Source organism: Watersipora subatra, chromosome 4 (genome assembly GCF_963576615.1).
Source record: "Watersipora subatra chromosome 4, tzWatSuba1.1, whole genome shotgun sequence".
NCBI classification, from domain to species: domain Eukaryota; kingdom Metazoa; phylum Bryozoa; class Gymnolaemata; order Cheilostomatida; family Watersiporidae; genus Watersipora; species Watersipora subatra.
In genome coordinates, this window is record NC_088711.1 from 16,880,498 (window position 1) to 16,903,905 (window position 23,408).

General features: G+C 37.5%; 1 protein-coding gene across 3 annotated transcripts in view; it reads left to right on the forward strand.

Annotated features, from left to right (window-relative positions):
• Window positions 1-22,390, forward strand: part of LOC137394954 (SLIT-ROBO Rho GTPase-activating protein 1-like) — a 50,445-nt gene extending 28,055 nt beyond the window's left edge. For 2 of the 3 annotated variants that reach the window (XM_068081732.1, XM_068081731.1), the window contains 18 exons: window positions 707-769; window positions 2,562-2,708; window positions 4,379-4,507; window positions 5,614-5,780; window positions 8,192-8,348; window positions 8,705-8,872; window positions 9,493-9,717; window positions 10,491-10,629; window positions 10,822-10,956; window positions 13,601-13,800; window positions 14,786-14,901; window positions 15,441-15,599; window positions 16,988-17,034; window positions 17,697-17,874; window positions 18,429-18,671; window positions 19,081-19,207; window positions 20,780-21,052; window positions 21,157-22,390. In XM_068081732.1, coding sequence (XP_067937833.1) covers window positions 707-769; window positions 2,562-2,708; window positions 4,379-4,507; window positions 5,614-5,780; window positions 8,192-8,348; window positions 8,705-8,872; window positions 9,493-9,717; window positions 10,491-10,629; window positions 10,822-10,956; window positions 13,601-13,800; window positions 14,786-14,901; window positions 15,441-15,599; window positions 16,988-17,034; window positions 17,697-17,874; window positions 18,429-18,671; window positions 19,081-19,207; window positions 20,780-21,052; window positions 21,157-21,948 — 3,465 coding nt within the window. In that variant the 3' untranslated portion in view covers window positions 21,949-22,390. The remainder of the gene's footprint in view (window positions 1-706; window positions 770-2,561; window positions 2,709-4,378; window positions 4,508-5,613; window positions 5,781-8,191; window positions 8,349-8,704; window positions 8,873-9,492; window positions 9,718-10,490; window positions 10,630-10,821; window positions 10,957-13,600; window positions 13,801-14,785; window positions 14,902-15,440; window positions 15,600-16,987; window positions 17,035-17,696; window positions 17,875-18,428; window positions 18,672-19,080; window positions 19,208-20,779; window positions 21,053-21,156) is intronic. The other variant, XM_068081733.1, reaches the window with a different exon arrangement.
• The last annotated feature ends 1,018 nt before the right edge of the window (window positions 22,391-23,408 follow it).

Sequence of the window (23,408 nt, forward strand, 5' to 3'; positions counted from 1 at the left end):
GCCACTGTTATTGCTCCTTTGATTTACAAGGCATCGTCGTGTATATTCATGATCGAATACTGAATTGTCAGTAGCTGAAAGAAGCGGTAAAAATATTGCATCTACTTTATCACGACAGAAAAAGAGCTAAGGGTTATTTACCCACAATGCTTAGTATTTACAGTCCGAGTAGCACTATGTATGTAATACGACGAGCTGGAATAAATTGCTGACATGAGCCTTAAAAGATTTCTTTAACGAATATTTCTGTTAGTGGTTGTTAGTTGGAACAGCCCCAAGTGAGTCTTGCAAAATATTACTATTTCCGTGGAAATGCTTGCCAGAATCTAATATTGATGTCAATTGCTGACCGTGTGAAAAAATCTATTTGGAGAATGACTGCTCATTGAAACCGATTGTGCATGAGAGAGTATATATATATGTCATATCTGTCAACTCTATTGTGTATTGTTTGAGCAACATCGTCAGACTTAAGCTGTCATCATGTAGCGGGCAGACGGGAGGTTTTCATCAAGTACATGAAGGACGAGGATTTAGCTACTGTTGAATTTTTCAATGTATCATCGTCTTCCGTCATGACAGCTTGTTGTTGTCGGACTACCAGTGGGTATCTTTGCTTGGACTCCCCTTAGCGACACAGTGTGACATGACTCTTGAGAGTGAATATTTAAGGTTGTTGTTGCTATACGCTGCCTGTCTATTGCAGAGCAAGGAGGCGGCCTTGACCTCTCATGATGAAATATATAAAGTGCTTAATGAGTTGCAATCAGTAAGTATTTAAGGTTGTTGGACTTGCCCTGTGACCTTGCCAGCATGGTGTGAAGGTTTGTTGGTGTTTGTTAACATCACAGGAGTGTTATATTGAAAGTGTATTCTAGTTAACACATCTGGCTCACAGAGTTACTTTTTTTAATTAAATACAGCAATAGATGAAGGTTTGTTCCTAAGCCGACACTTGTTGACACTTGTCACCACTATTTATAAGTTTCACTTATCACAATACAAATGGTCAGTGAGCATTTGTATTATTTTATCTGAAATTATTACTGGATATGCTGCCAACTATTCCTCTTTTATAAATTTTGTTTCTGATAAACTAACTGGCCTTCTATTGTATTAAATTACAATTAAATTACTCAAACTTCATTTTGAGAAAAAAATTTACACTTTGTATTTTACTTACAACTTTGTTCCTCGATCAATATATACAGGTAATACATGTAATACAGGTAATACATGTAATACAGGTAATATAGGTAATACATGTAATACAGGTAATACAGGTAATACATGTAATACAGGTAATACAGGGAATACAGGTAATACAAGTAATACATGTAATACAGGGAATACATGTAATACAGGTAAAACCTGTAATTCAGGTAATACATGTAATACAGGTAAAACCTGTAATTCAGGTAATACATGTAATACAGGTAATACATGTAATACAGGTAATACATGTAATACAGGTAATACATGTAATACAGGTATATGTTAACAATATCTCACAGTGAAATAAGGGGTTTATCTCTGTATACATAACATTCCATGTGACATTCCATCACATCCATCTGTCCTCTTCACTGCATCTGATCAGTTATGAGCATCCTTGAAAGCAACTATTATCTCATCAGCTAATTATTGACTGTCACTAACCAGTAAGAGCATCTTTCAACGCTTGCATGTGCCTCCTTCAGACACCTATTAAAGCTAGGCGATGCACTCTCTCTATCTAGCAGACATATGCAATTTATTTTCAGATCTTTTAAACTGCCGCCGAATGATGACACGGAATATGACAGATTTTATAGATTAGATCTAACATAATTGCTAACATTAAACATGTTTTGGAGTAAAATCACATGCAGTTGAGAGTTGATAGTCATGACACGCAGCGCAATTAAGCTTAAAATAATCCTGATACGAATTATGAGGGTGGGTGCTGTACGTATCCATCCACGTATACATCCACGGGGTCTTTTCTTAGTGCCAAAAGCTAGCCGAATGTGCTGTTATTCTCAGTTGATCGGGAATTGATTAATTATCTCTGCTTGTCAGTGAAGTAATTTTCTAGCCAATTTTGCTTATTTGCTATTAACTCTATGGACAGGGCAAGTTTATGCCAGCAGATTGAGAGATTGAGATATAGTTCAGTGAAAGTAATTTGTGACATGTGGCATCACTGCCTTAAGAGATGTTCAATAGATTTTTGTGTTGAACATCCAATCGAGACAAAGAGTCAAGTGTTGAAAAAAAATTAATGACAAGCCGAGGTACATGAGAGTAGAAATTTTTTAATCATGTAATTGATTAATGAAAAATGTCTTGTCATTAAAAACAACTTTGGGCATTGGTGGTCAGTTTGGTTGCTGGCCAAAATCTGTGTAGACCGGTCTTTACACTTGATATTTCAATAGCGGATGATTTGGGATCATAAATTTTACATCGTTCATCTACACGCCGATTTCACTTTTTGCCCATAGCCTTTTTCCCAATGGCTATGATAGTCTGTTGATGCCGGTCTCTCTAAATGACTCACTTCTGTCTGTCTGTCACAGGATATGAAGGAGTACCACGTCTACAACTCACAAGCCAAGCAGGCTGAGGCAAAGCTAAAGACCACTGAGGCTCTGAGGGTCAAGGTTGAACAGCAGGCTAGCCAAGATTCCAGAAGACTCAAAACATTGGACAAGCAAAGAGAAAAGGTTTCCTATTAGATTATTATTTACTGCATGCTTGGGCAAAAGGAAGGGAGAAAACAGCCTTTGTTTGTAATGGTAAATGCATGTAAAAGTTGATGGCTGGTGGAAGGAACAAGCGAAACCAGCTTTGTGACCGGCTCCTATTTCTCTGCTTACATAATTGTTGCTAGGTAATTTATATAGCAAGATCATAAATTGTGGTTATTATGCGTCTGCATTGCTTTTCATGCATCTTTCCATTTAGACCAGCTCTAGCACTGTCATTACACTGTCATCACCCTAGTCATGTTACAGCCATGAATAAGGAAGTGCTTTTGTATTCCCTGTGTAGGTGTGGTGCATACTGGGTGTGTCTCATGCATTCTGATTCCAATCCTATACTCTTCACAATTTTAGTACAATTATAGTGTTTTTGTGCTGATTAGAGTACACAATGTTACGTTACCACCAAGTTGGGCTGGGGGTAAACCGTGGAGAAGCATAGGCCTCTCGATGCATCACTTAAGTCTGTAGCCTGAGATCTTTATAGATAATTATCATTTGTCGGCTACGATAGCCGACTATACGCTTTATTACAGATGCCAAATTCCAAAATGTCTTTATTAGATTTGTCCATGGACTATCATTTAGTGAATAGAGTAGTTACTGTGCGACTCGCATATCATAGAAACCAATGTGTGGAGGATAACTCCTGCTTTATGGATACATGTAGGCCTCAATGATTTTTTATTATCTACTCCCAGTCAGTGGCGGACGTTTTTCTTTACATTCGCCAGCCTATACACGGTTGACGAGCGATAACGTGAAGTTGTATGCAGTCATACCTCGACATACAACTGACCCAACATACAAGAAATTTGAGATATGAGGAAATTCTGAGCAAATTTTTGCCTCGGGATGCGAGACAAATTTGAGATACGAGCATACGAGACAGTTCTCGATGAACTAGGTGAGCTAGGTGAACACTAGGTGGCCAAGGATGCGAGAGGCCGCTTATGATAACAGCATCGCTCAGTCTTTCTCGTGGAATCAGTTTGAAAAATTGTAAAATGGCTGACTAAAAGTGAAGGTGAAAGCGAGGCAAAAAGGGTCAAACCGGAAAAACATATAAAAAAGAAAGCGAAGGTAAATTTTCTAATTAATTTTGTGTAACATAAGATTAAACTTATTTTCAAGTGTGTGTGCATAGTAAGCTAAATTAATTTAGGTTAAATTTATATTATGCTACGTAGCGTCACAGAAGTGCTGCATTTTGAACAGCATTCTGACAACGCTGTTAGCCGCTACCATCTGTTTTATAGGTAGGAACTTCTTTGAACAAAGTAACAAATACTTAGGTATTTGCCACTTGGTGAGCGTAGGTGTTAAATTGGAACAATGAAAAATATGTTTTTCATCGTAATATCCTGTTTCAGGTGTTTTTTCGGATGTGGGAATGTAATTTTTTGTATATAGTTATTCTATATAAAAAATAGCTTTGAGATTCGAGAGAATTTCCATATGAGCTTGCTCCCAGAACCTCTAGGTACGGGTATGTCGAAGTATGACCGTATTAGTACACCCTATCTGTTAGATGATTGTTATTATGAATAGAATGGCTGCTGTCTGGCAGGCTGTGTGTGATTAAGATAATGTTCTATTTCTCGTCTGCACATTTGCTCTCTTCTTTCTAGAGACAGGGAAAGTACACGGACAACAAGCTGAAGGCACTCCAAGCACGCAATAAGTATCTCCTCTCTATTGATGCTGCCAACGCTGCCACTAATAAATACTTTGTTGAGGATCTTCTCTTGCTCATAGATGTGAGTTAATGAGAGATGCAATCAGCCCCTTTGGGCTCTTGTTGAAGGTTTTGCACCTCGTATCATTTCTATTACTCAAAGATTTCTGATTAATTGATTCGATTCATGTTCAGTCTGTTATTAAGCTATGTAACATTTGACAATTGTAATTGCGTAGTTCGTGGTTTGATGACCATGGGATGTCTTTGATGACCATGGGATCTCTTAGATGACCATGGGATGTCTTTGATGACCATGGGATCTCTTAGATGACCATGGGATGTCTTTGATGACCATGGGATCTCTTAGATGACCATGGGATGTCTTTGATGACCATAGGATCGAAGAGCTCACCTTCATTTGTGACTCTTTCTATTCATTTCTAGGTCTTTGTCTATGAACTTTCTGAGGCTGTGTTTTACTTGATGGAGTAGCCCTAAGATCTTGTTTATAGTTTGGGTGTTTGGAGCTTCCAAAGCTAACAAACATCCTCTTTGGAAATGTTGCCACTGCCATAGTAATTATCTCATTTACCTTTTTGTTTTATAGTCCTTCATTCTGTTTGTCAATCTGTAAGCCAACAAAAGTTTTTCGTTTCCATGGCTTTCTGGCACAAGTGAGCAAAAATGAAATAATTCGCAAGTGGCAACATATAACATTCTGGGCTGGTCTTTGCTTTCATTCCCTTTAGGCGAAGCATGCTCCATCATTTTTTTCAAATACTCGTATCATTTGTACTGTGAAGGGGACAATATATGTAAGAGCTCTTTACTGATTCTTTATGTTCCACTTTGTTTAATATATTGCCAGCAAGTCCTTGATCGTCATCCATTTGGGAGCTGAGAGCTGTAATTATCAACAATTTTATCTTGATTGGAATGAAGAGCGACACATTTTTTGGCAAACAAAATTTCAGTTAAAGTTATGATCGTACAGCCATTATTAAGGAATGTAACGTGATTATATGATCTGCATTGCTAGCTGTGATAAATTGCCTTGGTGTGTATTACTCTTGCAGTCGTCTACCGTCTGCAGTAAAAACCTTTGTTATTTACTTTCTGAGCTTGTAACTCATCTGTGTGTAGCTCTGCTCTAAAATATTCTTTGTTATTTCTTTCGTTCCGCAGTGCATGGACTTTGGGTACCACAATGCGATGCAGAGGTCAATGCTACTTTACAAGTCGTGTCTCGAGAACATGAAAAACTCGCATCAGACATCCATGGACTGCATGGTCAAATGTGTTCAAGAGCTCGACCACAACAAAGACAAACAGAGCTTTCAGAAGTGCAACAGGTTAAATCTTTTCCCTTGATTTCTAGAGTATTTCTCACACTACTAAATGGTTGAAGTGATACTGTCAGCCTTGAAGGGTCTATGATAACTGCGTAGGTTACCGGATGGACAAACTATTCTGGGTAGCTTCCTCTGCGACTAAGTCCAATCATTCGCTGTTTATTATCGTTATTCCTATGTAAGTCACTAGGAAGCTGGCTAAGTAAAAAATCTATGCAATCGGCAACATATTATTATCGCATAATTTTTGTTTGTTTGTTTTTGTAGACCTTGTTTAAGATACTTTTAGTGTCAGCAAAAACAACAAGTTCTGCTTGCAAATATTTCCGGCTTGTTTAAACGTGTTTGTTAGCAATTAAAAACCAAAGGTTAGTTCTGCCACCTTGGCTATCTGGTCAGTGCGCAAAGAGAACTCACGTAGACTTTATGATTTGTGTATGTAGCCATGATATATTAAAAGTAAGTACCAGTCTGTGATAAGTGATAATAAACATCTTGAAATGCCTTTTTATAGTGTATGTACCTGTTTAGCACAACATTATACCTATACTTAGTAAAATAATAACAAATTATTTTTTCGTTAAGACTTTGCTACACGCAGTTAATGTTCAATTTCAGAAGCTATCATTCTTCTTGAACCTTATCAAACCAGTTTTATGGCTTTTCGTATCAAGCAGAATTATTCTCAAAATCAAGAAACGGCTAAACGCTTTAAGTAAAAAAACAAAGGATTTTTTCATCAACTGTTAAAATGAGAAGAGCAGCTGCTGATTGCTGAAAGTCATTTATATGTTGTAAGAGCTTTTTTCAGGACATCAAACTCAATCGTAAATGCTTCAGCTACAAGGTTGTTGTATTCATACAGTTGATCAACTATTTGCAATGAATATTTATTGTGTTTAAGATTTAAATTTAAAAAGATTCTTGTGTCGTAGCGGTTTATATGAATTATTTGTGAACATAAAACATACTTTATCAGTCCGATTGTTAGTTCGCTATTTGACTTTCCTGATAGTAAATTAAAATTTCATTGGATTTACAACTAGATGTATGTTAGAAAGCCACAATATAGATTATAAGGAGTTTAAATCAGTAATTCACTTGCTATTTAATTAAACAAGCAATGTTACCTGATCTCCTAAGAACTGATTGTTCAATGGATGTGTAGTAAAAGTGCAACTGATCAGCTGGCAGCCAGAAGGTTTAGTGAGCATTATCACAGGATTATCACAGGATTATTACAGGATTTGTTCTTGTCTATCATTACTAGACAAGTTGCATTGATATTTGAGTATTTCAAAACTCAGCAAAGTTATTCAATTTTTAATTGTTTGCAATTAATACGAAAAGACATGCACCATCTTAATTTTTAATTGCATAAGTATGAACGCAACTAAAGTATTTAATGTTTTTATGTTTATGTGAATTATTGTCAAGGAGGCGATAAACTGTGTAATCTGCAATATTCAGAAGGAATGATCAGAGAGCCAAATTCAAATTTTATTTGCATAAATCAGAATACGAATTAATGGCTACTTGTTTCCTGAACTTCTCTTGTCACACTAATATAATAGGAATGCGAATTGAAGCAGGTGTAATGTGACTGACCACTCCATAGAAAGCTGTTGTTACATAATATGTGAGGATAAAATGTCACGGAGCATATGGAAGGTCTAGAATGCCTTTGTTTACGCAGCATTACCCTGTTACGGTATTGATCAGCGTTTACTTCTCCAGTCCATGGTCCTTCCTCTCCACGCATGGGAGGAAGGGATCAACTTATATGGAGACCGCGCCTGGCCAGTGTTGGCTTACTTGTATTACATGAAAAGTAAACGGAACGGTGTCAAACAATGTTTGCAAATGTAATACATTCAAATAGTACGTTGGAGGAAAAAGGAGCAACAGTGTAATATACAATATTCTGTTTGCTTTGCATTCATCTTTACGTACTGCAGTTATCACTTATTATTAGGTTATTATTTCATTTTGTTAAGTTAAGCGGGTGAGTTCTTGTCTGGTTATGCCTGAGGAATAACAAACTTGTGCATAGACTTGGTCTGTTTCACTTTATTTGAACTTCATCCTAAGGGGCAGGTTTGGTAATAGATTATTAGAAAGGGATGTAGTTCTGTCAAGCTTCCACTGGTTTAGGCTTGTTGAAGGATGGTGGGTATGCATTAAACTGTCTTCATTTATGAAAACCACTTTTCTCCGCCTTTTGAAGTGACTTGGAAAAACATTTCAAATTCATTTGTGAACCTACGACCACACCTTGTAGCGCAAGTGGCATGGAAAGTTGGATGCCACCAACTGCCACTTGCTGATTTTTATATCTCGACCAGTTTTAGGAGTTAGGCAGAGATGAACAGTCATGTGTGCTGATAAACAGCAGCAGGTTTATGTTTTAGTGGCTTATTTAGTCTTCCAAAGAAGTTTGAGTACCAGCCCCACCGAGGAGACGAGGTGTCGCAAGTGAGCGCCCAAAAGCCGGTGCAGGATGAGCTGGTACACCGCTATCAGCAGCTACACAACAGGCTCGATACCCTGAGGCTTGAGAATGAAGAGGTAAGCCTTGACAGCTCATCTGTCATCGGTTAATCGACGTGTCTTGTTCGACTGTGCAAACGTGCCAATGGCTGCCTCCCTGGTCATACACAGGTTACCGGATGGCTATTGTAATACGTTAGACCTGTATTGTGGGGTTAAGCTTGGGAGGATAACAGAAAGATTACCTTCGGTGTCAAGAGAGGCTCGGAGTAGTTAAAGCTATTGGACACTGTATGTGCATGTGAAGTATCGTGTGAAGTACCGGGAGGTCATCTCAGCTGTTCCGTATAGATTTGGAGGTTGTAGATGGATTATTTTCTGTTCTAGTTATCATCGGTAAGCTGATATTCAATGCTATCTTTTTTGTTACACAGACCTGGAAATCTGTGGAGGCAGTAGATAAGCACATGATGGGGTTGCTGAGTCTGCAAGACTACGATGTTACGAGTCTCTTCAAGTCCGATCAGGCAGTCTACAAACCATCAATGCAACAAATGGAAGCTCGCAAGCGTCGAATAGACTCTGAGAAGTATTACTTCGAGGTCAGTCAAGACCCCGTCCCTTTACATACTTTACTGCATATCTTATTTGCTGGCTTTCAATGTTATAGTCATTTGGCAGAGTTTGCTCTCCCTGACATTAACAAAGTTTCTCGTAGCCTTAGGTCCTTGGTCAGGTATAGCTAGTCATTAAATTAATCTCGCCGTTTTCTGCCATGTCTTAGAGCAGCTGACAAGAGAACTATAGTGTGGGTATACTGGGTGTTTCTACTGGTAGTTTATAGATTGGTAGTTTAGGTAAGCATCTGTTTTGGCTTAAAATGCTGAAAAGATCAACTTAGAACTCCGCCAGGGCTGTCCTTGAATCATGCAAAGGCTTCTCTCGCTAGAGCTCCTGTTGCTTCAAAGGAAAGACTGCCAATGCATTTGAGAAAAGGCGCCAGTGAAAGGACTGTCACATGAGAAATCAGGGATTAATTCGAGTGCCTTGACTGGCAAGGACTGTAGACACATATAGATTGGTACAGTGCACTTGCAATAGCTCGCCATTAGACTAGGGATGTACACCTTACAGTGAACACTTCTTTCTTCAGTCTCTCATCGGGAGTTGTCTCACTTTACCACTAGCACCATCCTGACAATTAATCTTTCCTTTGACACAGAAATTCAAGAGTTATCTATTGGATAGCAACCTGATCGCTAGGCTGCAGGTCAAGCACGCGACTTTGCAGAAGGCACTCGGGGAGGATGCTTCTCATGGCCGAAGTGGGATCCCAGCTCGGCCACCCTCATTGCCGCCTAAACCTAATAAACAGCGTCGGATTGGCAAGTCTCCTATTGTTGGTCGACCCAAGGTCTTTGGCTGCAATCTTGAAGAGTATGTTGAGGTAAGTATCTTCTCCTTGCCCTATGTACCCTCTTATTGGTTTAGTTCACATCCAACTTTTAACAGCATTCTGTAGCAGACTTCAGTGTGACTGCCATACCTCGTTAGATAGTATATATAAAGCCATTTGTCGTTAGATAGCATATATGAAGTGCTTGAAGTATCAATACTTTATGTAAAAATTCGTCTGCCAAATTTTCAAAATAAAATAACCCATAAAATAATATCCCAAGTACTAGGAATTTTCAAAGAAATTTCATAGATCTTGGCGGCGTGCCAATATCTCCCCATTTCTCACCACCTTATCATACTATAAGTTATAAGTTATCATTGTTGTCTTAAGGTTTTTGATCATGGTTTTACATCTACTTCAATGCCAAAACCGTTAGCAATGCAATGAAACTTGAGGCTTGTAGTTTTTATCATCTCTGATGCAGAGCGAAGGTTTGAATTTTACACCTGTGAATGGAGCAGAAATTGTTGAGCCGAATGCATGATATTCCAAGGACACAAATTCCTTCACAAACTGTAGTTTCAATGAAATATATTTTACTTATTCAGCTTGCAGCTGCTTAGCATTTTATAATTGCTTTGCAAAGATGATTTTTACTCGAATAGAATTTGAGACAGGATTTTATTTATGCTTTGGAGCTAATAAAACTCACTCGCATTACTTATCATCATATCTAGTGATATAATATGTTAAAACTCCTTGGTCTTTATGTATATTATATGGATGGAGCACTAGTGCACACCTGCTGTTATTTCTATCAGGCTACCGAGGAGGCAATTCCTCTCATCATCAGGAGCTGTATTCGTGCTATCAACCTCTATGGAATGCATCACGAGGGTGTGTTTAGAGTCTCTGGTCTCCAGGCAGAAATAAATGAGATTAAGGCTTCTTTCGAAAAGGGTTAGTAAGATGACTTAATTTTAAATGTTGTCTACTCATTTGGAGATTAGTAGTTGCAGAATAGCAGAGTAGCCTTTCTCTTCAGTCTGTCTACACCTTCGAGTGGTATTTGTTATATTTAGAGTTGTCTGCTTTTTATCTACCTGTGATATTTGGTAGTACTCTATAAATACATGATACTAACTTTGATAGGTGAAGATCCGCTGGCAGACGTAACAGACTCGTCCTCTATTAACTCTATAGCTGGAGTTCTTAAACTCTTCTTCAGGGAGCTGCAGGAGCCTCTTTTTCCTATCACTCTCTTTGACAATCTTGTAGCCTCAATTCGTAAGATCTTAATATAGTTATGCTGAGAAGCCCCCCTCCTTTACACATAGATATGTCACGTACATGTAGATGAATCGCTGATGAGCTAGTTTTGCACTACTTCATATTCCTTAAAATTACATTAATCTAATTTTCATATCGTTTTCATTATTTATGCTATCCATGACATTAGTTTGTCTCTGCATGTTTGGAGTCGAGTGTTTTATCTTTTTACTGGAGTCATTTAATTACTGCATGAAAACTCGTCAGAGGATTTTAACAGTGTTGGATATTTATTCCTACATTTATGTTACCTGAACTGCAGGCAAAATCCTGTGAGGTCAAGTTGAGGTCAAGCTCTAAGCTTTCATAATGCCTCAACTTGAACTGGTTGATGGCTAATTGAGCACACCAACAGCTATTCCAACTTACTTTTTTTTACTACACTTAATGATATGTAACTTATTCTAAACTACATTGTGAAGTAGTTTAAATATCATTAAATAAAATGTTTTGATGAATTGTTAATGTTTTTCAATTATCAAACTGCAAATAGAGGGCTGAAGATGAGCTATAAGTTAGCGATGTATCATTGCATGAATGTATGAGATAGTCCCACGACCAAACAAGAGTGAAACGATTGATTGGGAGAATTATGATAAATGCACATGTGCACACAACTCCCGAAAAATTATCCGTTAACGGCCGTCACCAAACCCTTGCAACGAAATCCTATCAACAAATTAACTATTTTTCAGTAAAGTCGTTTAAGTATAATAATGATACAAAACGCATATAAACCTATTTAAATATGTTACCAAAACTTTGAAAGGTTGACGCAAATTACTAAAACTAACCCATCTAATCGGATTATACATAAATAGACAGATTTATTAGGACGAAAATCGTCACAAAACGCTTGAAAAGCTTCGTTTAATAAAAGTTAAGACCGGAAATTGAAACGCCGAGCGACAGAGAATAGAACGATAAAGTCTTGCCACAAATCGCCACAAAACGCTTGAACACCTTGGTTTATTAATAGTTTCGACCGACCTACGAAACGCCAATAAAGCCGTGCGACAGATAGTAGAACTGTGTACTGTTTGTCTACTGTTTGAGGCGTAGACCGATTTACAGGTACGAAAATGTGGTACACAGTTTATCAGCCTTCGTTTTTGTCCAATTACCGAAGGTTTTTAAAATTATCTAGAACATCAGCCAGATTTCTTTACATCTTATCTACAAGGTAGGGCGTTACTACAACGCCCTTTTATGACAAGAATATTTCTTTATTTCACTCCAGTTTGCATAAAACTTCCAGACGCGTAAATGCCAACGCTTGCTCTCTGTTACATACCGCTGTCAAAACCATTCTACATTCATCACAACACAACCAACTTTCAAACTGTATATTACACATCAGTTTGCCGTTTAACGTTTAATATTGCATTTCAGAGATATAATAAACATATTTCTTCATTGTTGTTGTTAGTTAAATTACGTACAGTAGGTTAGGTCTACGGCTTGAATTAATGTTTATTTTATTATTGTAAAACTTAAGTTTGAGATAGTTAAATATTTATTTTATTAATATTTATTTCTGTTACATATCGCTGTCAAAACCGTTCTACATTCAACACAACCAATTTTCAAACTGTATATTACAATATATTTTACTTTTAATATTGCATTTCAGATATATAATAAACATTTTATTATTGCTGTTAGTTTAATTACTTACAGTAATTTAGGTCTACAGCTTGAATTAATATTTATTTTAACCAACAAACAACTTTCAAATTGTATATTACACGGCAGCTTGCCATTTCTTTTTAATATTGCATTTCAATATAATAAGAGATATAATAAACATATATCATTATTGCTGTTGTTATTTAAATTACATACAGTAGTTTAGGTCTACAGCTTGAATTAATATTTATTTTATTATTGTAAAACATAAGTTTGAGATATTTAATTATTTATTTTATTAATATTTATTTCTGTTACATTTCTGTTATTTCTGTTGCGCCTTTTTAGAGTCGTGCTCCCTCAAATTTATTTTATATCATCTCAAACAAGTCTCATTTACATTATACTCTGTCAATTCCTGCTGAGGGCTACTTTTTCGACAACCAACAGTACCCTTTCTTTTTTCCACTACTACTTTGGTCGTGGGCTGTATGACAGTGGAATTTCTAGTATATTCTATTTCATATGAGTTGGTAATTTAGAATGTGTTGTATTCCTCTGGAAATTTGGAAGTGTTAGAGATTTCTCATGCAGATTGTCTTTTAAAACTTAGAGATTTAATTAAAAAATTGCTAGAAATTTGATTGGATTGTACAAAGATGTTATAACGTGTCATCTATAACAATTTTGGCAAAATACGTTTATTGGTCAAACCATGAGACTCATCGTCGAAGTCTTGGACAATACGTTGGAAATAATATGTTTTATAGTTGCTGCTTTATTAAAGCTACAATAAATGCTTAGTATGGCAGCAAAATTAAATTAATCAAAATTTTTTCAAGTCAAAATGGAGGATATCTCCAATCGCTAGCACTTATCTTGTGCACACTGATTTTGCACCCTGATTCCATTTCTTATTGGCCCACTGCCCTCATTTGTTTCTCCAATTCAGTTGAAATGCTTTCTGGTTTAGAACTTCCGACCGTGGAGGCCGTGGAGCGCATCAAAGAACTCATCCACACGCTCTCTCCTACTAAAGTCATCATCATGAGGTACCTCTTCTCCTTCCTTGACCATCTAGCCCAGTACAGCGATGAGAACCGCATGTACCCTTACAACCTGGCCATTTGTTTTGGACCAACTCTTCTTACGATTCCTCATGAAGACAACCAGGTAGAAGCGTAGTGCATATGTTATTCATGCCGGGTAGTTGGATGCACATCATTTTTACATCACCAAAAGGCTGTTCGACCATATTTACATTGGGGTGGAAAACTTGTGAAACAATATGGTTTGATGTCTGATTTTCCGTTAATTCTAGTGTTTTGAAAATAGACCTCGACACCTCGATGGTAGCATGTAATCCGGAACTGATAAGGCACTAGGATACATAAATACATTCTTAAATATTGATTGTGCCAAAAGTTAAATAATTATGCACTGAACTCAGAAGAGATAAGTTCTAGCCTATTTAGAATATCATTGTTCCACTGAATTAGGTTACTGTTACTCGCATAGACGTAACAGTCAATAGACGTAATAGTCAATATAAGTGACTGTACAAGCACAAGCGTTCTATTTTATTCACAAACTTCTATTGTTACTTTGAAGTTTTTAACTAGCAAAAATAATAGACTAGTTATTTTTGCTATAGTTAAATTTGGAGTTTTGAATTTGATCAAATTTATTTACGGAAAGATGAACAATTCTTTTAAATTTATTCTTGGAAACAGCTATCGCATTAAATTGTGTGAATAATATTAAAATTTATATTCTATCCACAATACAAGAATGAATTGAAATAAGCCATAATTATATTTTAAATAGAAAGGTGTGAACTGCATCAACCATGTGTAATTCTGTGGGTAATATACAAAGTGAGCTGCGTTAAAATATATAAGATATGCACTAACTCTCCAGTATGGCTGGAACACTTTTATAATAGTTTTGAAAGTACTTCTATTGATTATACATTACTAATGAGACTGAGTGAAATACTTGATTCTATTCAAAAGTTCCTTTTCCATATTCAAAAGTTCATACGTTAAGGCAATCATAAGCAGAAGTTCAACTGTATGAAGTCCATCTTTGTCATTCAAGCACCCACTCCGTCATCGCCTAATCACTTGTTAGTACCTGTCAAATTTCTTGTTGCCAGGTGATGCACCAAAATAGCGTCAATGATCTGGTTAAGCTTATTATAGTGCATAGCCCTGAGATATTCCCCAAGGAGGAACCCGGACCACATTATGAACGAATACTTCTTGATCCTGGGTAGGCTATATGTTTGCTGATAAATCGTTTACAAGCCTCTGATCTTATTAGAATTACCAGTGCTCACTTATGTTTCAGTCTTCGTCTTTTAAATCTAAGCAAACTTTAGTATACTTGATGATACGATATGGGAATTTTTAAGAATGCTGTAAATTAGCATACGAGCTTTGTAACCTTGATGTCTTTTATAATATTGTTTTATGTTCATATGTTGCTAGCTAATGTTGTTTTGTCAACACAGCATAATTATATGAAGGATTACTTTGTTTCGTATTTAGTAGATAAATATACTCTAAATTGCTAAGGCCAGTGATTGATTTAGCACTATGGTTAGTAAGCGACTAATGCCTTTGATATTGTCATCTGAACTCATGCGATACAGTACTTCACACACCTCTCAACATTGTCATAACGTGATGCTTCGTCTCCCCTGTGTCACATATCAACTACAGTCTCTCATACACTTTTGTATACATTTGAGATTGTTGCTCCTAGCTTTGTTCTCTAAATCAGTTTCGTCTCCTCTTGTTCATTTGCAGAATCGCGTTTATACGCCAGACTGAGGCTAAGTTTGTAACTAGCTTGAGCCAATGGTCAAAAGCTTATAGGGCAAGCGGTGCCGCTGCCGGGCAGCAGTGGCCGAGCTATAAGACGTGGTTGTCCCACGAGAATATTCGCTCGGCCAGCATTGAGATAAGGTGATGAGAGCCTCGCGCTGTGCTCTGCACTGTTACGCTCCATCATAACCCTATACAAACCAAGCTCCAATATATTCACATCTCACCTCTTTACACAAAACCATTATTTCATGCATAACTGATCGTTTTTGCGCAAAGCTATTGATATTGTTAACTTATTCCTGTTACTCTCTTGTTTCCATCGCATTAGCAGGGTATCGTCAGATCACCACTTTTTCTTTTAAAAGGGTTTCACATTAAATTTGTTGTATGAAGGATTGCTACAAAGAAGGCAGGAAGAACGTCGTTAGTTTATTCTATGGTGTCACATTCTAGCCTAAGGAGTTTCTATGCACTAAATCTGGTCTTGCCGAGCACTCGTGGGACAGTGCAGGGCGCGGCGCTCATCGTACCATAGACCAAGTTCTGGAATGAGCATTTCTAGTCGGTGTGCACTAATCTTATCTTCACTGTAACCAACAATGGCTTGGCCCGCTAATCTAACCCCTCCTTATTGGTCATCACCTCTGACAGTGTCTCACTCTATCGTAGCGGTGTCGTTAACAACGTGTCTCCTCTTTGGTTTGTCATGAAAGTTGTGTTTGTTAGAAGTGAGTGTTGTAGTATTTTAGTTGCTTCGCTTGGTTCTAATCGTCTGCTTCTAGCTGTCTAACTATGCAGTCTATGTGTTCTTCGTTATGGCCACAGCCTAATCAGAGCAACACAAGCTGACTAACCACAACTGTTAATATCGAGAGGAGATTTGATGCTGCCAGCTCCTATTGTTACTAGCTATCTTATATAGATACTGACTGTAATAGTTTGATAACGTTACTTCAGTTCCAAATGTTCTTGGTAATTTTCCAGTCAACACTGCAGTCAACAGCTAAATTTTATTGTTTGTCAATGCAGAACTTGCAACTAAATGAGCAAGTTATTTTATAAAAATCAACCTGTCCGTTTTATTATAAAATTATTGTGAAGAAATTAATCACAGCCTATAATATACTTTGTAGTGCCGGTGTACTTTGGTCATCAATATCAACTTCTTTCGTTTACCCAAATAAGCTGCTGAAATCTCTTCTCACTCGTTTAACTCTGTCAACAGAAATCTTTCTATGTAACTAATCTTTTTACATTAACATTTCCAAGCATCGAGAGCATAATTCCTAAAGTATTTAGTTATAGTAATTGCGTAATAACCTGGTGTAAATCATGTACATGTAAGTCACTGTACTGATGTTGTTATATAGCAGCATTGTAGTGTAGCGATATCATAATGTTGAATATATATAACACAGCCTCTGTAGTCTAACATCAGTGTAGCGAAGCCTGGAAACATAGCCTGAGAGACATCGATGAGAGTTGTAATCGTTGCATATTTCCTCACATTTGCTTTCTTTGTTTAGCGATCGGGATGAAGCAGATGGAAGTGAGAATGAACACAGTGATGATGGTGAGCAAAACATTTCCTTGAACCAAATTTAATATTCTATTATGCATCTTTGTGTATTTGACTTCATATTTGAAATTCATGCTTCATAATGCGAGCACCGCTTAAACATTGGATAGCTGAGAATGTAATAGTCTAGGCATATAAACTGTTCATCAGTCTTTTTATGAATTGTCTCATCTTTGTCATCTTCTGATTATGTATTTCAGACTTGTTGGGTAAGGCATCCTGCAGCATTCTATGTTGTCAGCAGCCTTGAAAGACTGATTCAATTTCTTTCATTTTACTCTTTGCTGCTCTTCAGTATTTGATGTTGTTCGTCTTTGCTGTCAGCATTTGTTAACTTATATCAGTAAGTGTGGCAGGCACATACTTATCAGACGATGTCTTGTCTATAAGAAGTGCTGCCATTTCAATAAATGACACTGCTGCACAACATCATTCACTAGCACCTTGATCGAATTAAGTACCCTTAGATTCAGGCTTGTGTGCCCATTCTCAGCCATAGAATAACTATAATTGCATCAGTAATGTTGATTCACCTGAAGCTACAAGATTCCCCGATAGCAAGAACTACATCATTGCAGAGCACTCGCTTACCCTGACAAATTAGCCTCATCTACAGAGGTATTGTGAGATGATTTTAAGGCGCTGTTTGTTCGCAGATGCCGATGCGTTTGAAGCCACAGCAGCATTTGACTATGAAGGCAGGACCGAGGGAGAGCTATCATTCAAGCAGGGAGATACGCTCTTGTTATATAACCAAAAGTCAGCAGACTGGTGGGAAGGCGTGCATGAGGGCAAGGCAGGCTTTATCCCCGACAGATACATTCACTTCAAACAGTTAGCATCTATACTTATCTTGCCATATTTATCTTCCAATATGGAAGTTCTAACAGCGTAGAACTGCGTGTGAGGACTCAAAATGCTGTTTGACCCTTGAGGCACATTGTATGTAGGCTTTTCTTTGAGGTACAGTGGGAAATTTGAATTTAATGTTTTAATTACTTTTGAAATTTATTTAAAAAAGAGAAACCTGATTTTATACTACAGGTAATATATATATAATAATAATAATATATAATATATGTAATATAATTAATTAGTGGATCAATAATCTCAATTCTAAATATACAACCATTAGTCAGCATGGAGAGGATGGGTAAAACTTACCTTTAGACTGAAAAAGCCCTACGTATAGTAGCAAATAGCAACCAAAACCTGTTTTATTTTTTGTTAATTGGGCTTGATAGCATTGGCAGTTTCTAAGGCGTAGATTTTGATCAAAATATGAATGTCTTGAATATGCAGGTCTCCAATGAATATCAAATGAGTCTTGGATGAGTATCTATTTATATATTCAATTACTAGTTTTTATCATGTCGTATCTTATGCAGAGATGACGTGTCAGCGCCCACTACACCGAGCTGCACAGGGAGTCTGCCAAACCGTAGCTTAACTTCTGCCCCTCTACCCGAGGGTTCCCCAAAGGTGAACATAAACAAACGACGCAGCGATTCACAGCTTCAATTACCAGCTCTTGAGTCTGCACCAGACTCAGGGCAGCTTGCAGAGAAGTGCAGTTCTCAGCCTGATATTCCAAGTACTAGCAGTGGAAGTCAGCTATCATTGCAGCTGAGGTATGCGTGACTTTGGGGGCTGTTTATTCTTATAAGCTTATCACTTCTTTCTATTTCATACGCACAGACTGAGTCCCCTTGTGAGTCAATTAGATGTTTACACGAGTGGTAATTGATTGTAATAAACATTTCCAGATCTTAAACTTGTAGGTTTTATTTCAGCCTTACTTTCAAGTTATCATTTTTGCAAGTTTAACTCTATATAATGGCTGTTCAACCCTTGCACAATGAAATAATTCAATTAATTAGTTTTCAGTTTTGTTTGATGTATGACTGACTCCTCAAAAGTTGATGCTATGATTTTTCTCCAACAAGGATGGGAAGCATAACTCGTTCTTGATAAACCAGACGTAAACAAGTGAAGTAAGTGTTAGACTGTTATGGGAAAGATTTTGTATCATCTTCGTAGACTTCCTCCTACGAAAGAAATAATTGAACCAGGTGAAATTGATGTTCCTCTGGTTCGTACAGCATCTAATGAATCATTGAGTGACCAATCAGAACATAGCAGGAAGTCAACACCTAGTCACTCATCGGTAAGCATTCATCTTTTGATTCCATATTACAACCCTATGGTATGCCGAGCATAAACCCAAGCGATATACAAAGTTAATCTCTTTCAATATTGCTTCATATGTTGGAGCAACTGTTCTTATAATACAACATCACACTTTACCTAATTTGTGCCCGAGCTTAAAAACCAGTGATAAAGGTTAAGAATATTAATATAATAATCACATATAGTATTAAAACAAAAAAATTATACAAAACTGGGAACAACTAAATTCAGAATTTAAAATCATAAGTAAGAACTAAATTAATAAGGTAACATTCAGTAAGCAAGGCTTTTATTATTACAGCAGACGCCCGTACAACATAAATAATCTCTTCTGAGAGCGTTTATATTATAAGATTTTATGTTATACGAACAGTATAATGTATAATCCTTTTAATTGCACGTAATTACATGCAATTATAAGGATTACGTGTAAATTGCCTAATATGTTCCAATATTTTTCCAAACCACTATGACTCGCCAAAGTGAAAAAAATATATAACTTTTCAATTTAATGACTGTTCAGTAACTATTGGTATTATTGGAATTTTTTTCGCTTTATTTCTCCGCAGCAAGGTCTTTGCTACAAAACAAATATAATGACTTGAATGAAGTAAAAGAAGTGTAATAGATACTATATGTCGGTTTCTCTCCCAAGTGCGGCAAGAGAGAAAGGGATACTTTTAAAGCTAACTATAGCAGTCCCGTTATTCAAATCAAATTTGGGAACTTGTACCAACTTGAGGCCGTGCGGATTTTCTTACATAATACAATGCGAAAACTTCACATAAGTTATTTACATGGGAATTTATGTAAAAGGAGGTTTACGTAATCGGAATGTCTACTGCGCTTTACTTTTAAAAGTATGGAAGTGTGCGGTGTAACTTAGTCTCACTTACACCGGAGTTTAAATGAATTCATTTTAGATTTTTTTTTCATATGATTTTTCATTTCCACAAATTTATTTACTTGAGCATACAAAACTGAAATTCTTCAAGAAAATTTGAAACTTTAAGTCATATGACAAAAAATTCGTAAGTACAAGTGAGGGCGAGTCAAGGTTTGACTATGAATGATTCGTTGTAGTTTTATAGTGTGTCATAAAACTGCTAAAAGTTTCTAAAAGCTTTTTTGGTGCTTTGAAAAATTATTTTTCGAGAATTTTTACAATTCCTCAAGTTACATGTTTTTCTCACACAAATCAGTAGAACCTGTTAAATGCCTTTATTACTGAATGAAGCTTTAATTAAAGTTTAACCAAAGCTCCTGAGGATAGTGTTCATATAGGCTAGACGTATAGCGTGTGTCGTCTATGATGGGCAGCTCCTGAGGATAGTGCTCATATAGGCTAGACGCATAGCGTGTGTCGTCTATGATGGGCAGCTCCTGAGGATAGTGCTCATATAGGCTAGACGTATAGCGTGTGTCGTCTATGATGGGCAGCTCCTGAGGATAGTGCTCATATAGGCTAGACGTATAGCGTGTGTCGTCTATGATGGGCAGCTCTTTGTTATACGTACAAACGGAGCTCAGTCAATAAGTTTGGTTGCAGGCTGGTGCTAATCGCAGGCCGTCTGTGCCGAGGGCAGTCATCAGAAAAGTGGAGAAAGAGACGGAGTTCAGTGATGAGGTGACGACATATCTGAAGCCTGCAGCCGTAGATTCTACGTACACTACGTCTGTACCTCTGGATACCATGGTGTCGAAACCTATCACGTTGAACTCCCCTGTTGATGCTGATGCTTGCGACGCACACCGCAAGGAAAGCACAGCAAGCTACTCATCAATTGAGGAGAATAAAAACATAGACAAGGCTCTAGCTGAGGTAGGGGTGGCATGACTGGGTTTACAATCATTTAGGTAATATAATGGTTTCAGAGGCAGAAGTTTTAAGAATTTTAATTTTAAACTTTTGCTCTCTTTGCATAGGTGATGTCCAACCTTCAAACTATGAGACAAGGTAAGGTGTCAGATGACATTCTAGAAGTAGATAGATCGGTGGTGCAAGAACCTGCTTCTCCTCCTCCTACCAGATGCACCCCTGACCTGGTACAAGATCTTCCACTGGTTGACAGTACGAGTGACAGCAGTCCTGTTGGCAGCTACAACGAACCCCTGCAAATGCCAGCATCTCCTCCTGCCGTAACATCAGTGGTTGACCATGCGAACAACCATAGCGAGTTAGAGAGTGTCGCTGAGACATTTGCGAATAGTGATGGTACTATAATACGTATCAAGTCTAACACCGAGCTCCAGCGAGCTCCGGCAGCCATCAAGTTTATCACTCCGAGTTTCTCTCGGCCTAGGGAGTTGTCTAGCTTTAAGAGATCATTGTCCACAAGCTCGGCAAACAGCCCTAAAGAGGAGTCGTCTACTCCTGTTGAAACCATTAGGGTAAGTGGCAAAGTGCAAACTGTGACAGGGAATCCGATACAAGTCAAGGCTCCGAGCATCCCTTCTCACTTGGATCTGTTGGATAGTAGGAAAACCCAGCCACTTAACAATCTCGTCGCCGAAGAGTCGACAGATGCCTCGCAAAGCCTTCCAAGCACACCAGCATCGGGGCAATTAACAATTCCATTCCCGTCAATGTCCAAGAGCACAGATTCCTCTAATGCATCTGAATTGCTGGCAGTTGGGGTGCAAAAGTTTAAAAAGCCACCCCCACCTATAAAAGCAAAACCTAAGCCTCCAGCGCCTCCTCCAAAACCTAAAAAGTAATTTTATGTACTGTAATAGGTTTTAGTTGCTTTTTATTAAGGTGTCTAAAGCGTTCTTCATAAGGTTCTCATGCAACTGCTTGTGTAATTATTATTTCTAATTAATTTATACAGTTCATATTTTGTTTATTGTCATATCAATTTTATTGGTTCATAACTAGCGCATAGTTGTTCTTTTACCAAGTTTTAAAAGTACATATAATGTTCTTTTGTTGTCCAATGAGTTTGGATCACATATCTTACATTCAGCCGGTATTTAACGTGTTTCATCACTGTTAGCAGCATGCGCAGGAAAACAATGGCACACTGCATCACTACCCTAGGCGATTTGTTTCCTGTTTAGTAATCATTTTATTTGCAGTGTGCTTGCGATGCAATCTGTACTATGCTGCGTTTATCGATTGTTGAGCAATCTATAAATATACAATTAAGTACATTTTTAAGTTTATTCAGTTTCTTGATTTTACATATCAGTCGAATTATCTAGGATATACAAATGTTTTCCTTATAGTCCACCTATGCAACAGGAACTTGGTCAAGCAAACAGGTTTTTGTAAAACCAAACACTTTTTATAATGAATTCTGAGAGCAGAGAATTCGCAGCAGATGAGGCAATGATGAATAATTTGCTTATTTTTCTGTAAAAACTGATTCACTTTGGCCAGCTGGTTTTACTTTTCAGACGCAATGATCCGTACAGAGGGTGTAATACTTAGGAGTGTTAGCCTGATCTAAGCAATGTTGGACCGATCTTACAAAATTTTGTAACTTCACGAGTCTTAACATGCCTGCTAGCCATTTGCAACGCTAGACCAGATAAGTGATGCAGCTGATCGAGTGAGTACCTGTGGTTTTAGGTACATAGTAGAGCTTCATGTATATAAAACATGGCCTTATAACAATAGCTGACAGTCTGACGATGTAGGAAGGCAGTTGCACAAGGCAGTTGCACGGTTTTCTGTTTTGCCGCAAGTTGTCCTTATAATAGACAGGTGAGTGAGGCTAGCATGGACAACCTTTTTATTGACAACCTTCCTAGAACGGACAACCTTTTGACAACCTTTCAGAGGGTAGCTTTCATCAGCTAAGTAAAAGTTACATTGTAAAAGATGCATCAGTATGGAAACCATGAGTCAGTACAGGAGACCGGGGCAGGTTGAGCATCGGGCAAGTTGAGCATCGGGGCAAGTTGAGCATTGCCATTTCCTGCCAACCATGTATTTTGTTGTTTACATTTGGGACATAATTTTATGGCCTTGAACATTACATGGAGGTATTTACAAACTCGAGGTGAAAGACAGAGAGGTAAGCCATTCATTCAGAACTTCGTCATTTTTTCTGTTTTCTTGTAATTTTCCAGTAAACCATACTTGTGCAAAAGGCCAAATTGAAATAGTCTGTGACCAGTACATTGTTACAACTTATTAAATAGAATCTTTCTAAAGTAATACTATAATTTTT